This window comes from Ciconia boyciana, chromosome 9, assembly GCF_034638445.1.
Source record: "Ciconia boyciana chromosome 9, ASM3463844v1, whole genome shotgun sequence".
Lineage (NCBI taxonomy): Eukaryota > Metazoa > Chordata > Aves > Ciconiiformes > Ciconiidae > Ciconia > Ciconia boyciana.
Genome location: NC_132942.1, coordinates 797,914 through 816,149, shown reverse-complemented (window position 1 = coordinate 816,149; position 18,236 = coordinate 797,914). Strand labels below are relative to the sequence as shown.

The following is an 18,236-nucleotide window of genomic DNA, read 5'->3' as shown; positions in this document are numbered from 1 at the left end:
TCCACCCAGCTCTGACCGCGTCGCTCGCAGCCCGGCCCTAACGCTGCGCACAGACGGGTCCTGCGCTCCCCGCTCCGCTGGTGCCGGGCGCCCGCCGGGGCCTGCGGGCCTGCGGACGAAATGCGGGAAGAGCACGGCTCCTCGCTGCGAGCATCGCCCCGCGACGTGTCGGGATGAATGGGAACAGCTGACGCAGCCAGGAGGAGTAACAGTGGTTGAGAAACGTCGTAATTACCGAAGAACAATAAATATTGATTTTATAAATGCCTGCTTGCATCTAGTTTTATTGTAAACATTAAACTATCAGGCAACAATTTTGCCTGGTTGCTTTTTTCATATCTTAAGCCGGCGAACTTTTAAACAAGCCCAACAAACCACGAGATCAGACAGGTCAAATTTGAGGGAAGAGATCTGCTTGACAACAATTTCTGATTTGTAGAGGCCCATCAATGAATACCCCAAGGACTACATTTTTTCGTATTGCAGATCCTGATATGATAAATGAAGCCAGTCAAGTATCTGCTGTAGATTTATGCACTTTTTTAGAAAAATAAACCCTCGGTACCCACTGAACAATTTCAGCAGGAGACGTATGGAAGTCTAAGAGCTAAAATGGCATTATTTCTAATCATTTAAGTATTGCAGAGAAATCTTATAACCTACCATAGGAAAATAGAAACTTGGCCATAAATTACTCTGCCTAGGCTTGCAACCTCAGCATGAAGTACATGTGAGCAGTCTCTTAACTCATCAGAGTCTCAGCAGTAATATGCGAGTTAAGGCTGCATTAACGTTACTCGTGAATGCAAACTGTATAAAGTTAATGCTTTGGGGAAAAAATACCGTTTCCCTGTTTGCCTCAACCTGTGGAAGCCCCTGTGTTCTGTGCCGCCAGTGGCAGCCTGCAAAGTGTCCCACATCATTGCTTCACCTCAACTAATTAGAGTTTACCTTCTGCAGATTACAACATGGGATTAATGTTAAGCAACAGAAGTCCTGCTCGCCACCAGCCTGATCCTGAAAAGTGCTGAGCATTGTACAGGGGAATTTTAGTTCAGCACTTCCTCATAAGGAGGCTAAAAACTTAATAACTTCTATTTATAATAATAAATTATTGTAAATTTTTTATAGCTCCAGGTTTGGGAAGGGTTTTCAATTTCTTCCCATGAATCAGACCCCAAAGGAATCATTGTGTCCGCTAAAGCAGATGTAAGAATTGGCTAAATCTTCAGGAAATGCTTGTGACACTGCAGGGCACGTACAGAGTTCACTACAAAAGACAGAGTAATTTTAAAACGTTCAGCACGTTAAAACCTGGGCCAGGCACTGCTCTGCTGTTGTCGTACAAACAGACTTCACACCCTGACACGTTACCGACCTGCCCAAACTGCACCTACTGCTGCTGCTGTAGTGACGTTACTGGAGTGCCTGGTGGGTCGGGGCCGGGCTGTGCCGGGCACCGCATTCCCAACTGAGGGACGGTGCCAGCAAATTCAGGCTGAGCTCCAGTGGCCAGAGACCTTTACGCAGGTGCTGAACTCCTGATAATTTCCTCTAGCGTGGGGGGATATGTTCCCCCCTGCAGACCCGGGCCTGGGCCGATTCAAGAGTTAGACGGGTGTACGTAGCAGACAAGGGAGACAGTCGGTAGCAGAGGTGTGGTGTTCACATTGACAGTGAGATAAGTATAACGTGCCTTTCCCATCTTTTAAAAACTGGTCATTATAGCGAGGCTGCTTGAAGGTTAAATAATTCCAAGTTCTCAACACAATATTGCCGTGGTGCTTGCAGCCTGCTGCAGGGATGGTGGTCCTGATCAGGCAGCACAGATCTGGCAGGGCTGCAGCCCGCTTTCATTGCAAGCCGGACATCGGAGAGCCCGGTAGGACTCTCTGAATCTGTTCGCCAGCATTGAAAACTTGCTTCCATGGCACAGCGAGCAAGGAGCAGAGCCTGACCCTTTACACTGGGAACAACCACGTTCAGCACCTCCTTCCTGAAAGAGACAGATCATGAAAAGAAGTCTGTTACTGGATATCAGACACCAGAGTCAGTAACATACTTGAAAGAGGGAAATTCTGTCTTCTGGTCTTTTAAGTAATTGTTGCTCCTGACGTGCCACTCTGCCAACAATACTCAGCTCTCTACAGCAAGATCTTCAAGAAAAAGACTCCCATGTATCTGGGGACAATTTGTGGATACTTCTAGAAAATGACTAGTTAATGTGACTGGGCTTATAACAATACTTTCAAATTCATCTTTCTCCTCCTGCAAGGGTCTGCATAGCTCCACCTGTCGTCCTGTCATTTCTTAATACATCCACCTTCTCAGCTCTGTATCCTCAGTTTTGAGCCATGCTTCATTTCTTCAAGCATTTCTCCTCGCCCTCTCCCCCCCGAATCCCTCAGCACCGACATGCACAGCTTCTTTCAAGCTGCCCCTTGTGCCTGCAACTCTCTCCCAGGGTGCCAGACAATCAAATCCCATCTTAAAATTCAGTGCTTCCGCAGAGCCCAGAAATGATTAAATATCTGCATCAGGAAGAAAGTAGCACGGCGTAGGTTCGTTCTTTTGATGTCAGGTTCAGAGTCCTGCATCATTCCTGTGCAGCAGTTCTACTTTACATGGCACTATAGAACGAGGGTTTAACTAAGATACGGGCAGTAGGTGCCAGATTCGCTTCATATTGGTGCCTGCTTATGAATTTGGTAGTCCAAATTAATTGACTTCTCAGAAGAATAACCTTCCTGTGGTTTGGTCATCTTTAAATGAATGTTCACAATACCAGCATATAGGAAGTCCAAAATTATTCTAAAAAAAGTCATGGTTTTAGGACCTTCAAGTTTTACTTTTTGTTCCCAAACATCAAGGAGAACAGAAGTACTTTGCTGAGTTCCTCCAAGGTTAACACATTTCTCTGGAACAACGCCTTACAGGAGCTCTTGTCCTGCTCCAAAGCGCGCTCCTCCAGGGAGGCGACCGGAGGAAGGCAGTCAATTACTTTACGGAGCTCCTTTTCGACTTGCGTTCCCCCAAAGGCCAGAAGTGATTTTTTGATGACTTAGATAGCTGTCTGCCGGTAGATGGGGTGAATCTTGGCTTTTATGTTAAAGTCCTCTTTCTGAAAATCAAGTTTATTTCAAAACTGACAAAGGCTAAAATTCCTACTTAGTTTCTCAGGGCTGTTTTCAGTTTTCACGGGGTCTTTGTGCAAGCGAGCCGTAAGCAAGGCTCGTGGTGGCAGAAGGACCACGGGAACCTGCACTCAGCACAGGTCGGTCTCAGCTCTGCAAAACTGTAATGCTTCGTATTTGCCCTGCGCGACAACATTATGTTTTGTGGGATCAAATTATGGTCAGACTAATTGGGATTCTGACCAACAAAGACTAACCCATGAGAAAACAAGTGGAAGGCACAATCTTATTTCAGCCGATATTAAAATTTTAGCCTCCGGCAGTCTCAACCACGGAGCAGCTGTGTTTAGCCCTGTCAGGCTGGAGAAACTCCGGCCTGCTCTTACTCCACTGGGAGACGGTGACGAAGGCTGGACCTAAGCCAAGCTACATAACCGTCAGTGATCTCCAGGGGAAGAATCAAGTGGGAGACACGAGCACCTGGAAGCAGAACAGCTGTCCCCAGAGCGCAAACTGCAGCGCAGCGTTGATCGGTTACGTCCCGACTGGGAAGAGGAATAAAGCAATGCTTTTAATCCAAATTTAGTTAAGTGCCAGCTGCAGACATAGATGGGGCTTGGGTGGGAATGCTCAGTGGCGTGACCGGGGCTGTAAGACCCAAAAGCCTTAGGGGGAAAAAAAGCACTGTCCATTTTCTCTTACCTGCACATACTGGTTGCAGGCAACCTTTTTTTCCACATCTTTTTTATGTCCACCACCCAATCTTTCTTTCCTTTCCCGGTATACGAAGGCCCAGTCATTTATTCCCTCAGTCTGGATGATCCTTCTCATGAGCTCTTTCTGGTCCATTGGTGCACGGATGATTTTCAGGTTATTAGTGTAGATGATGATCTTGCCAAAATCTAGAATTGGGGAAGCCTGTAGAAGGATCTCATCAGTGTCTCGCCTGTATAAACACGCTCTCCAAGCACCGATGATCCCTGGGCTTCCCGAAGAACATCCCCCCTGCCCAGCCATCTACTGGGCTGGCTCTGCGGCACAAGCCAGCTCCCCACCAGCACCCACGGCACCGAGCAGAACGGCGGTGGAGAGACCGCCCTAACGGGCTGTGGGATCGGACCACGACTTTGGGTCGGATCTTCAGAGCCTCGCTTTAATGTCATGTTCTGGATGGGGAAAGCTTTCGGGGAGGTAAATTCTCATTCCAACCCATACGCAAGAAAAAAAGCAGGCACAATTCTAAGAGCAGCGGTGTTGGCATATATGGAAAAGCAACCTCTGCACTGGGGATTGACCTACGTTTCTTTCAAGGTTGAGTAGTTGGGGGGTGGAGAGGGGTTTTCACGTTTTTGGCCAGAAGTGGAAATTCCTCGTGATGGTGACCTCTTCTGCAGCCTTTGATGGGGTTTTTTCAGATTTAAAAGAAAGCTTTTCTTTGTAATTTATTAATGCTCGCAAAAGGGTCAGATGATAAAAAATTCTCATCCTGTAATGCTAAATCGTGTTCCTAACAGTGAGGAGCCAGACTAAATAACCGTCTGTGGGGACACTGGAATTTGCATTCTTTTCTAACGGTTTTAAAGCCAAACTTGGCATGGTCAAACATTTCTCTGAAAGCAGCGTTTTGCTTACCTGGTCCCTTTTTCCCTTTGCACTAGGTATCATATGGCAGTTACCAGAGCCTGTTGTTTTACACGCTCTTCATATTTCGCTCTGTTTAAGTATCTGCATCAAGAAGCGGTGCAAAAGGAGATGTTCTCCTAAGAAAATCCCTGCCAGGGTCGCATCAGCTGACGTGAGGTGGCTGATGGCTGTCCTGGCACTGGGGCACTCGCTCCTCTGCGGGGAGAAGCGTGGAGGGGCAGGCAGGTGAGCACAAACCCTGACCCTTTGCAGAAGGCTTTAGAAGCCTCGTATCGGTTACACAGACACGGTGTCTCCAAATACCAAACGCATGTTGACACAAAACAGAACTGGTACTGGATAGCGTGATTACTCAAGGTATTTATGGTATTTTTGGTTAGGGAAACTAGGACTAGAGATGAGCGTTACCCAAGAATGCAGAACAAATTAATGGTATGGATAACATCACATTAGTGCCGTGTCTTTAGGCAGGAGAGATTCATCGTGGTTGGATATTTTCAGTTAAACTAGATGCCCAGCATATCAACTAAACGTAGTTCAAATATCAGCCATCTGGGTTTCCTGCATGCAACTTTGATTAGCACCAAGAATTAACAGACTTCCAATGTATTCAAACCAAGGCCAGAAAAAGCTTTTTATACTTTTTAAAGCACTTCAGTCTCTTTCGTTGCATAAGTGCCAGAGCGGCATTCCTTTTTTATCCAAAGACCACGAGGGATGGCAACACAACTTTCTTTCTATCGCAGGGGCTGGTGTACCTGAGTGACCTCACGTTTCTCGCTGGATACGCGCTCAGTCCGGGGCCGTGCCGCGAGCAGCTGGGGCACCACCGCCAAGCAGGCGCTGCGGGGCTGGGCGGGCGTGCGGGGGGACCGGACAACGGGCCGGCTTGTTTGCCGACACGAACTGCTCGTTGTTCAGCCTGACCTGGAGCTGAATGAGCCGTCTCGCAGGGAAAGGCCTGGTAGCGATTCAGCTAGCCGGCTTACCTCACGCCGTCTTCCTTTTTATCATCTTTTCTCTGAGCAGACTCACCTCGAGTTTTACAAGTCTGCCGATTATATCAATATAACGCGCTCCGTTTAGAGTTTGCATATCAGTGTGACATGGCTGTGTTATCCATAGCACCGATATGCCATCACTGTTGTATGAATCGCTTAGGTGGTACATCTAGATTTGATCAAACAGCAGTAAAAGATACATAAATCTAATTCGACAGGGTAAGAAAATGAACATAATCCCTGTGTATTAATCAATCTACCATATATGACACACGTACTGGCTTTTTATTAGGACTAAAGAGACACTTCTATATCAATGGCATTAATTATATGTTAACAAAATATCCAGTGAAACTAAGCTGGGATTTTCAGAGTAGCCGAAGGGTAATTCTGCCTTGCCAGAGGATGCGGATGCCTCGCTCGGAGGCTCACTGGTACGCTGCCGGTGGCACTAGCCTTCTTGCCAGCTCAAGTCATGCAACTTTAATGTTTTAAATATAACTAATTAAGATAATATCCACCTTACATTTGACTGCTTTAGATGCATTAGGATTATATGTATAGATACTGATATATATGGAAATGTTATATCTTATTCTACAAAATGGACAGATGCAAATCAACCCAGTGCGAAGATGGAGCACAGCTCGCAGGTGCTGTTCGCTTGCTGACTGTGCTGCTGCAACACCTGCGGCTCCTGCCATTTGCAGAGTAAGCAGAATCCGGAATTTGTGGGATAAAGGCTGAAGATTTACAATCACCCTTTTAAAATCCTGGACTGACAAAACTGAGTTTTACCTGAACGTGGTTCCAGTTTGAGACTCCTGTTACCCTATTACTCCAAAAATGGTTTAGTCTGAAGTTGGTTTCCAAACCGTTTGACAGCCCTAGGCTGGACATCGCTTACCCTGCAACGACTGTCGCTTGGCTGGGAGTCACCGAGGAGAGGCGAGTTACTGGTGAGACTGTATCTCCTGTCCTCTTTGAATATGCTGATCCGCTGGGCAGTCAGCTTGGCTGGCGAGTAAAACCTGTTTTCTGGTGTTTCCCCAGCCCCACAGAAACGGTCCCCTGGCTCGAAGCTGTGGCGGAGAAAACGCCGAGAGTGCTCTTTGGCTGGGGGCTCGAGTTCCTGCCCATCTTCATAGACTTGTTTTAGCACTCGGCCACTGTAAGCTGACGATATTTTGAACCTCACTTTGCGGGGCCTTCCCTCGTGCCGCTGATTGAGTTTCTTCTGGTGCTCATCCATTGTTGGGATTTCAAGCTGCAGGTCCTGGAGATCAACTCCAAGAGCTCTGGGTCCAAAAGAAAACTCTCCCCAGCTTCCCCCAGCCACACAATGTATAATTCAAGGTTTCTAGTAGTTCCTCTCATCTTACAGCAAAACTGACACCACTGTATTAAATATTGATAGATATTCACAAAGAGAAAATATCGATGGTACTGAAATACAAGGCGGGTTGGTGAACGGTGGACAGGCTGGCTTACCACAAGAGGAAAGGAGTTAACTTGGAGAGGACAGGATTAAATAGGAAGCTCTGCCCATGTTGTGAAACCATGGAAATGTTTACGCTATGTGCTGTGATAAGAACTACCCCAAATACACCATCCCCGCAGCTTTTCACAATTTTCTGACAAGGTGAGAAGTTAAAAAGACAAGTTCACAGAAGCAGCAATCCAGCTTCACAAATAGCAAATGGGAATAATTCCTCTTCCATTCTTGCTCTGAAACCCTGAGAGTACAAAGCTCCATTTCATTTTTAATCCAAATGTGTTCCTCTACAGGTTGGTGGAGATCTAATTAAGATTTTCTCTCTCTTTAGCTTTCAATCCCTATTTGTAATTCTTGCTGGTTTTCAGGGCCTTTTGACCATTCTGGGTTTGCTTTTCATTTTTCAGAGACAGTCACCTCCCGAGAGCCACCAGAGGCCCCGTCCTCTGCTCAGCTGCAGTCCCTTGCACGTGCTCAAGGAGCACAGACGGTGCAGCTATTGGGATTTGGCCGTTTTCCTTCCCGGTAGGCAAAGCAGAGGTTTGCAGAGGTGCAGAGCAGAAGGGGATGGGGCCGCGGGTTACCCTGGAAGAGAGGAGAGGTCGGCCTTAGGCAGGTCGGTGCGTTGCGCAGCAGCAGCTCTGCAAGGCGCGGGTTGCAGCCAGCCCGGCTCAGCGCCTACCTGAGGGACTTCAATTCCTCGACGCCTGGGCAGCCCTGCACCCCGGCGGCAGCGAGCAACGGCCCAAGTTACCTTCCCGTGACAGCCCGTCGTTAGAGATCCCCGCCGGTTACCCTGACACCGATACCTTACTGGAGCGCGCGTCGTTACTCTGTTAAGGTCGGGGTTTGTTCACGGTGCCCATCCCAGCCGTGCGCTTCGGGCTTGTCTGTCCTTTCAAGGGAAAAAATGAAGAGTATGTTTAGTACAAAAACGCATCGATAGAGTAACTGCTGTCTGGGTTTTAAACATCTCCTAATACCTACTTATATCAAGTACCCACAACAGGAGTTAAAATCTCTCTTCTTTCAAGTTCCAAGATTTCAGTAAATTTCCACTATTAAATGCAGTTTCATTGAGTGGGACCTAAACTAAGCTTTCTGCCTACATCCTGCCAAGGCTATCTTCTTTTAATTCAAAACCAGTGCTTTTAAAGCTTAGTATTCTCAATAGATTTATTTATTACGTTTGTTAAAAGTTTGTTCATGAAATACTAGGACGACAGTTTAGAAGGCTGTATACTAATAATACACAATGCAGACCTTCCAACCAACCAACCAACCAGTCTTCATGCGTAGACGGTGGTTTCTGTCGTGACAGGCATTGCTCTCGCTGGTTCCTTGGAAGCCGGCTTCCTTGCTGGAAGCCTCGTCATAAGTACACATAAAAGATGTATATTCCACTGAGAGAACATGCACGAACACGCCGGGGTAAACATACAGCCACGGATACGCCCTTTGCATTTCCAAAACACTACCGTAACGCCATGTCAGTCTCCCACCCTATCTCAAACAGGAGAATCTGACATTATATGAAAACTTTCATTTGCATTAATCAAACTCGGCTCTTACTGCATTTACTTGAGAAGCTTGATCCACCCCTTTCTCTTGTCAGTCCTGTGTGAACCAGGCCTCAGTATTACTGCTTTTTCAAAGGTACACCAGCAGTCTTAATTTGACGCAAATCATACTTTGTAAGATACCTTAATTGGAGTTCATTTTCTTTTGATTAAGGGAACAATCAAACAGGAAACGAAGTTCAAAGCAGCAATGAGAGAGCACAGCGCGAGCACCACTGCCACGATCTGCGCTTGCAAGACGAGCAAAGCGACTTCCCATCCTTACAGTTACTTACAGGTGCTGTCGAAACACAACAAATCTGCCCCGGCCCTGTAATTTGCACGTTAGAACCATCCCGTCCTCTGCAGCACTGTCGGCTGGAGCTGCTGTCTATGCGAACAGCCCGCGGCTGCCAGCCCGGGGCTGCAGCCAGGGTGAAACTCAGCCTTCTGCCGAGGCGCAAACGAGGTCCTACGGCCGCACGTTCCCCCTGCAAACCCAGGGTCGGCACAGAGCGGCCGTACGCGGGCTCGCTGCAGAGGGACTCCTCGCTCAGATACACACGCGCTTCTTTCTATGTCCCTGTACAGATACATCTTGCAAAGAAAAGATTTCCGAACAGCCTTTCTGCATTTCTTAGCTGTTCTGAACAGCTGGGGCCAACCTTTCCACGTTAAATATCCCAAACGGGGACTTCCCAGGTGGCGTTTCACGAGGCCGCCTCCAAAGCCGGACCGATCTCGCTCCAGCCGAGGAGCGTCACGGCGCGCTGGGGCGGGCGGCACCGCTGTGCGCGGGAGCTGGGGAGCAGCGGCGAAGGATGGGTGGGCTGCAAGGGGCTCGCGGCCGCCTGCTACAGCCCTGCCCGCGCAGCGGCATTCACGCTGCTCTCATGTGTCAGCGTGGGCTTGTTTCCCACAGCTAGCACAAGTCTTACTAAAAATACAATCATCATTCTGCATACGACAGTGAAATCATTAAGATTCACGCTCTAGATCGTCACTGCACTATGGTTTACTTCAGACTGTTTTCCACTGTGTTGTAAAGACATCTGTCTTTCAAGCACGGGGCCTCTCTTCACCCTCCTCCCATGTCAGGAAACGTGAAGTAATTATTGGAAGTGTGCTGGAGGCTCTGCAGAACAAAGAGACAGTCCTTGCCCTAAGGAGCGTAGCATGTTGGTTTAGATCTATTGCAACAAAGTAGGGTACGTACAAAGCAGGACAGAAAGAAGAGCTGTAGCGAACTGGACTGTAACGCTTTGAAGGCAAGTTTCCGCCTGCAAGTTTTGCTGAAAAATGTTTTGTTTTGCTTCCTTCGAGCAAGCACTACAATCCTCCTTCCCCTGAAAGCACAGGGCAGGCAATGAATCCGAGGGGGAAGAGCGTTACGGTTTCAGCTGCAGCAATGCCCACGCGCTTCAGTCCTGCCCCACTGCTCACGCTATCCTGAGCGCACGCAGTGTTTTAAAGGAAAGTCTGCAGGTGACTGCTGGAGAAGGGACAGCAAAGGGGCCTGAGCCAGCATTAGGGGCCACAAAGCAGCACTGGAGGTCACGGGTAAGAGGGCAGGGCAGATATGAAGGAAGCAAAGGAGCAAGGCAGAGGCTTGAAAGCAAGGACACAAGCATCAAACTAGCTTCAGTGTGGGAGTAGCAAGCAGAAGGGTTCAGAGCAGCAGGTCAAGAAGATAATTTTAGCTGATAATTTAAAGGAGTTGGAGCGGGCTCTGCGTGCACCGAAGAGGCCAGCAAGTAAAAGCAGGAAAGAAAAGATTCTGCATGGAGACACAAACGGAGCTGCTAACCTGAGGAAGAGGTTACCTCTTGGATATGCACCAGGAAAAGCTCACCAGCATTTAGACACCTCTTAGATGCACGGAGAGAACGAAGGGAAGGAGCCGCTTACTAGCTGCAAGACTTAATGGTGGGGAGGATAGCAGCATTACCACGGCAGATGTGGTGGCACGTACGAGGAACTGTCGGGCCTGCCACGTTAACTGTAATTGACTGTTCACAAAAGAAGGAAGCTTTCCTCTTTTTGCTGTTCTTCTGGGTTTCCCTGCAGCAGGGGACAGCCTGTCACTTGTGAGAGAGGAGCGCGGTCGGAGCTCCCCCCGGCACGGGCAGGGCTTGCACCAGCCGTCTCTTCTGGGGCGAGTTACTGAACCCCCCAAGGACTGGAGTCTGCGCCGCACCGGGCTCCCGGCTCGTGGCCTGCGTGCTGCCACGATACTGCATCACCCCTTCCATAAGCTAATGCGGCAGTCGGGGACATCCTGACGTTTTGGCCCTTGCTGCTTTATCTGAAAGGCTGTTACAGATGCTAGTTCGTTGCATAGTTAGAAATATTCTAGCTTCCAGCCTAAATCTGTTTGCAGCCAACTGGTACTCATTTGTGCTTGCGCCAATACTGTCCTTTAGTTTAATACCTCTTCTCTGTTGGTAGTTTTTACCTCCTGATGTATTTGGAGAGAGCAGTTGCATCCCCTCTCAGCCTTTAGCCTGCTGGGTTTAGCGAGCCCGTTCGCTAATGGCTGAGGCGTTGAGACAAGTCACTGCGAAAGCAGAAAAACAAACAACGTGAGGAGTGTCAGAGTCAGAGCCCCAGCACAGGAACAGGGGGGCTGTCCAAGCCAGAGCCGGTTTTTGACTCTTTGGAAGTTATTCACACATTTGCTCTTCGGTCCAATTTTCAGGCTCCCTTCCACCACTTTCGTCCGAGCTGCAGAATCGCCATCGGGAGGTTTCAGACGCGTTTCTGTGCCCTGGGAACAGGCCCCGCAGCTGCCAGCCCTCCTCCTCCGCCGGCCGGGGGTCCGTGCCATCCCTGCCTCGGAGGGACCCGCTCCTCTCCCGCCGCCCCGGCCCACCGGCAGCACAGCGGCGCTGGAGGTGCTGCCCGTCACAGCCCCGCTGCCCACGGGCAGCCGGGGAGGCTCGTGCCGCTGCCGGCCGGAGGGCTGTTCGCAGCACGGCGCCGGCAAACCGGGCAGGTTTCCCAACGCGCTACGTGACAATCAAAAAGAGCGGGGCCTGGGATTCCCAGAAGGGCGTTTGCAGGCAGCGCGGTCACCGCTCCACCTGGCCTGACAGCCTGAGCTTGGGTTTCATCGTTCATCACAAAATGAGGGGGTTCCATATATTGTTGAACAGATTCAGCGCAGCTTCCTGGTAATAGCATCTGCTCTATAGGACTCGCTCCCTTTAACCTGCCAGCCACGAGGATTTGCCGCCCAGCAGGCAGAATGGCTACAACAGCTCCTTGCCGTGCAAGCAGACTTGCCAGAAGCCGATCTTGACCTCTCTTTGCCCAGGGGGGAAATCCTCATATTTCTGATCTCATAAAATAAAGAAGAAAAAAGTGACTTCCCTTTTAAACATACTTGCTGCCAGCACAGGCTGACGTTCATACACCAGCCGCACTCCCTCGCCGGTGGGGCCGGCCTGCGGCGGACCTGATGTGACAGGGTGGGTGACCAAGCCGACAGCGGCTGGACCTGACACAGGGAGAGGTGCCTTGATCTGCACATGGGACAAGACGTTTTACCCACTGATGTCAAAGCACCTAGGAAGTTATGCTGGCTACAGGAATCTTGTACCGTATATAGTGCCACAGCAGACGCTTGATGCAGGGAGTGACTGAGACCAGACTACCCCACCCACCAGCCTGAGGAAGACATCGATGAGGCTGTTGCCTGAATGCAGCACTTGTTTCTTTATCTGCAGAGAAAGCCTCCCAGTACGGGGTGTGGGATTAGACTGGGACCTGAACGAGCACATACTGCATTGGTCTGGTGCGCGGTCTCAAAGCTCTCAAGCTAGGGGCCTTCGCTGTTGCTGGCTCACCTTATCTCCCTTGAGCCTGGCAAACACCCTTCTGTATTTTTAGCTGAAGAAGTGGTGAAACCCAGGCCTGCTCCAGCCAGGCTTCCTTTCCAGTATAAGGGGAGCATGGCATTGATTTAAAGAATCATATTTCACCACTCCTCTCGCTGTTGAGTACTACCATGGCACATGTATTTGTATTGCAGAAAGTTACAGTAATAGCAAAGTACAGCAGTTCTGAGGAAAGGTGACAAAAAGGACAGGACCAGACCAGTCCTTTTGTACGTGGCAGAAAAGAATTCTCCCTTTCGGCATACCTTCCATGTGTTTCGGAGACAAAGTCCTATGTTCCCGTGTAGGAGAAAAAACACAATGCACTGCCTGCTGAGCAGAGAGATCGCCATCTTCTCAGTTCAAGTGCTGAACTTTTTTCCAGTGCTTGGGCTGGATCACCACCTTGACCAGGCAAGGTCTGCACTTGAAACAGTTGCCGAAACACTCCTTAGACCCAGGTTTTTGCCACCAGATCAGTTGATAGAAGACTTGCCATCACTGCAAACGGCGGCACAGCGCACCAGGCTGCATCGTTTCGTCCTCACGTGGTCCCCAGGCAGCAGAGCGTAGCAGTTCATTGTGGCCACCCCTGCACTGGGGAGGTGACAGTGACACAGTGCAAATACGCTGCGGAAGAATGCAGGCAGAGATGCGGGGCATGGACGTGAGGTCTGCAAGACTATAGCCTTACGCCTCTGCTTACCCACAGTAGCAGGAGACACTGGTATCTGCAGCTAGATGTATACTTTAGTAAACAAAAGTGTTCTGTGAATTACTGCTCTGTATTTTCCTATTCTGCGGCATCAAGAAAGTCTCAGCTGAGATTGTTTTACACTGGGGCCTTACAAACCAGTCTACATGAGAAAAGACAGGCGGAGATCTGCTTCTAGCTGTCTCCCATTTATCTCTGCAAGCAGCTCATAACATTTGTAATCTTTTATCTGACATTAAGCATCACATCATTTTTAAATGAACGATTTTAAAAGTCTGAAGAATTTTCTAAATATGAGTTGCCCCAACCAGATCTGGCTGAACACGCGGGTCGCATGGTGCTCAGTGCTAGCTATAACGTTCATTATTTGATTTAGGATCACCACATAATCCAGGGTGGAAGTGACCTCAAGAGGTACCCAGTCCAGCCTCCTGCTCAAAGCAGGCTGTTCAGCATTCTCTCTTCCTACAGATATTCACAGCAGTTAATTTGTTTAATATCATTAGCAGAAAATAGGCACAAGAGAGCAACACACATGAACTGAAACGGGCGGTACCAGTGCAAGCAGCACTGAAACTAATTACCCTAACAACGCGATTTCAAAATCATGGAAAACAGTGCAAGATTTGCTCAGCCATAAGCTCTGACGTTCAGATCAGGAGGCACTAAGCTTTGTCTCCGTTTGGTGATGGTAAGCAGTCTGACCTGCACCGAGCATCGCTGAAGTCCACGGCCGTCTTCATCCTCTGCCAGAGATTTATGTAAAAATCTTTGAAGCATTGGGCAGGCAACTTGTTCCGGCTGCAAAATACGGGTGCAAGCACGGATCCTGCTGGAATTCCAAGGAGCTGAAGCGGGCATTTCCCTCCCAGCCAGAGCACACCCCCGGCTCCCGCAGCCGAGGGACCCGCGCTGCTCCTGCGGAGGGTTGGTGGGCGCAGCCCCAGCGCTCCCGCGCTCCTCTGGGCTGGGGTTGCTCAGTGCTAGCTGCTGAGGAGAGCTGGTCTGCTCCCCCAAAGGTGTCCGTTCGCTCGCTAACAAGCGCGTGCATCAGTCAGCAATCAGCTGCTGACCATTCAGTCAGCAATCAGCTGCTGACCATTCACCACCCCCCCACCATGGGGTTTCTGAAGCATCTCATCCTGCATCCAAACTTCTCCTTACACAGAGGGCTGAAACCTGTTGGCAGTGCACCCCATAGGGGCTAGGGGACTGGGACACAGCAGAAACAAAGCCGTTGGTATTGTGGTAAAAACTAGTAGATTTATGCATATAGCAACAAAAGAAAGCCTGATTTCATACGGATTTAGCTCATGGTTGGATTCTCTGAGGTCTGTTAAGATGCAAACATCCTCTCTTGTTTGGAGCACATTTAACATCTCTGTCCTGTGAGGAGTTGTGAGCATCTAATTAGATTTGAAATGAGGTGCGAAGTCATGTTGCATGTCTCCCTTCATGAAGGGGCTAACAGGGTTTCCTTCTTTTGTGCTCAGCCATCTGTTTTCACAAAGGTCACAGGATATTTAAAGTTCTGGATGCTTTTACTCTCCGCTGAACTGGATTCACAAGTTATGAGGGTGCACAGAGCTACACATACACACCTTCACATACACCGCGAGTTCATAAAACTCCATTTTTCTAGGAAACCAAGCTAAGAACGTCTCCTTTTGCTGTCTCACCTCACGCACAAGGCAGGGCCCGCCGTGCATTCCTGGAGGCTGAAGTCAGCGGGAGTGGAGGACGCCCAGCACCTCCAGGAGCAGCGTGCAGGCTCCCTGATGAAAGCCGGCTTACTTAGCACCCACCTTAGCCCTAGAGACTCTTACATGGGCAGGTGAGAGTCCTAAGTAAGCATAAAAATCTTGAAGTCACAAAGAAACAAAAACCAGGAAAAAGCGCTTCAAAGAGGGAAATTCCCAAGGGTTGAGTTTTACCTACGGAGGCAAACCTCCCTCAGCTCCTCCCAAGAGCAGCAGCACAGCCCGAAACTGGAGTTCAGAAGAACACGTGTGCTCTGGGTAGAGAGCAGAGCAGCGAGAACAGCCACGGCTCGAGGGCCGCACTGCCCAGCGAGCACGGCCAGAAACGCGCGGCGGCTGGGGAGAGGAGCCCTGGCAGGGGAACGGGCAGCTCTGGGATAAGCACCGCCTCGCGTCAGAGGGCAGCGCGCGAGGAACGCTGGTCTATACCGTGGCTGAGGTACAGCTCCCACGTGCCTGCAGACGCGGAAAATGGTCTGCCAGCGTGGAGTACCACGAGGACTCCAACCCCGCTGTGCCTTTCCACTGTGCTCTTCGTCACTGGGCTCAGGAGCAGCCTGGATCCCGCTCTCCAGACCTCCTTCCATGAGGAGCACTGCTCTGCAAGCAGGAGCTGTTAGAGAAGCAGACTCAACCTGCCAGCCCCCAAATCACTACGTGAGCAAACAAAGCAGCAGCAAATAGCTGAACCGATTGCTCCTTAATGCCGTAAAGCAGAGGTACATTTGCAGCGGTCTGTTAAAGACTTACCCGCTCCACGCTCCCCCTCCTGTACCACAGCCTGGAGCTGGGGCTTTCGGAGCAGCGGTATTTATCACCTGGCTCGCTTCACCGGCTGAGCTACGGGCCCTGCTCTGGGCTGCGGCACTCGCTGTTGGCCAGAGCACCTGGGAACGCTAAAAGGTGATATATCATTGCAAGCAGTGTTGTTATTTGCATCTGTGTTTAATTAGGTAACTGAAGCCTGACATTTTCTGTGGTCAGACCCGTGTGAAGAACAGCTGAGAAGTGCTCAGAGCAACTTTCCAAGGCCTGTTCGGCTGGTGCTCGGGTCTGTTGCTGCTTGGACACCCTTCCCTCTTCCCGTCTTAAAAAATGAAAATTGCATTCCTGCAGATTCAGCCCTTATCGGGCAAATCCCAGTAAAGTGGGATTTAGTGCTTGGTGTTCTGTGGTTCTTCACCGCACTGTAGGGAAACAAGGATGAATGTACCAGAAATTAGAGACAAAGCCGCGGCAGGAGCGTGGAGCGGATGCTGGCAGCAGCGGCCTCTTCAGCCCGGCCGGGCTGCGGTGCCGGGGCGCCCGGGGCACTGTCTGCTGGAGGGGCCACGGTCTCACAGGCGGCTTAACGCCCAAACGGCGGTTTCTCGAGCAGGGGCTGCCCAGCGCGCTTCCCTCCCCAGGAGGAAACTCCAGCGCCAGGCCGTGCAGCAACCTGCCGAATGGCTGTGTCCTCCTGCACCCATGCAGACGGTGTTCAGGGCATCTGTCCTCGGGAGGGACGGCAGTGTCACCCCGTCGCCTGGCAGCTACACCCGCTCGGGACCCGGTGCCCGAGCTCAGACCTCGCAGCTGCTAACTCGGAGGTGCCAAAGCCTGTTCTGGGTCTGGCCCAAAAACTCACAAGCCTGCTGTCAGCTTTAATCACCTCCATTTCCCTCTTGGGCTGCCGCCGCAGCCCTCGGCGCAGAGAGCAGGCAGCAGCAGGAAGAGGAGGAGGAGGAGATGGTCGGGGTGGCCTCCCCGGGCACAGCGAGGACGGTGCCAGTCCGCTCGCTGCCGCTCGGCCCGGCTCCACCGCCAGCTACTTCTGGTGATACATCAACAAACACATAACGATCTGTCTTAAGGAAAATCAGTGAATAAATTTCATTTAAAAATACTTCTCTATTTCTGGATAGGCACCTCTCTGCTCCAGCTACTTCAGAATCGGCTGAAGCCTTCACGTTACCCAAGAGCAAGACCGTACAAGGCTGTTATGGGCAAAATACAGCATTTGACTCTCTGTAAGATTAATAAACAGCTCTCTAAGCCACTGTTCTTACATAAGTGTAGATGGCTTCTCAAGCATTTGGCTTTTATCCGCCAGCTGATGCCTACCTCACGAAAGGGAAAAAGGTGAAAGAAAGACTTAATATCCAGCTGCCAGTGGCTTTGTCCCCGCTGTGTGCCCCTCCAGAGGGTGAGGAGCAGGGCGGCAGGGGCAGGGAGCAGCGGCCACTGGCTGCCTGCCCGACCGGGACGTAGCGGAGGGGACAAGGGGTTGGTTTGAGAGATGGAAAATTTTAGGGAGGCTTTTGCTCTGCTGGCTGCAGGTCCTCGTGCTGTGCACATCCCCGCAGATTCACGCTGGCCTAATTATGTCTCCAAGCAAACGCAATGTATTTACTAAATGTGCAGGCTCCTCCAAATTAGCATTAGACCATGTGTACAAAACCCGCCGCTGCAGCTGCGCGTGGCCGCTTGCCACGGCCGATGGCGTGCTGTCCGCAGGGCAGCTGAGCCGCAGAGCGAGCAGCCCCGAGCTGTGGGGGGGCACCGCTCCCCGTCCTGGCCCTGGGGTCCAGAGGCACAGGCAGGACCTGCCACTCGCCCTCCTTCAGCAGCAGCACCGGGCGTTGTGTTTGTGGGTGGGTAGGAGGACAAGCTGTTAGCTTCAGATCTATAATTTGTAGCAGCTGGTAAGTGGCACCCCCTCTCCCTGCCCTCCAGGAGCTAAAAACAGCCTGAAAGGTCCCTCTTCCCCGGAGGAGGAGGCGTGTGGCATCCACTCGCGAGATGCAGAGTAGCAGAGGCGTTTTATAGCCCCCCGGGAAGCGCTGCCGTGCCCATGCCCTCTCTCCACGTCCACAACAGTGCCATAGTGTTCGTTTAACTGCAGCCCAGTGCCCCTGCAGCGCTCGCAGGGGGCACGGGGTCCCTGATGTCCACAGGTCGGCCATCCGGGCACTGGGTTGCGTGGTGGGATGAAGGATGGGGCGAGGAGGACGGCTCCAGAGCACACGAGGCGAGGGGTAATGGAGAGAAGCTCCTCTCACATGCTCACG

The 18,236-nt window shown here is 50.7% G+C and overlaps 1 protein-coding gene across 1 annotated transcript; it reads right to left on the bottom strand.

The window, feature by feature from the left end:
* Window positions 1–1,816: 1,816 nt before the first annotated feature.
* Window positions 1,817–7,143, bottom strand: GRXCR2 (glutaredoxin and cysteine rich domain containing 2). Its single transcript, XM_072873387.1, has 3 exons — window positions 6,687–7,143; window positions 3,837–4,052; window positions 1,817–1,996 (listed from the first exon to the last, which is right to left on the bottom strand). The coding sequence occupies exons 1-3, from the start codon at window positions 7,029–7,031 to the stop codon at window positions 1,817–1,819; spliced, it is 741 nt and encodes a 246-aa protein (XP_072729488.1). The 5' UTR covers window positions 7,032–7,143.
* Between the last annotated feature and the right edge of the window lie 11,093 nt (window positions 7,144–18,236).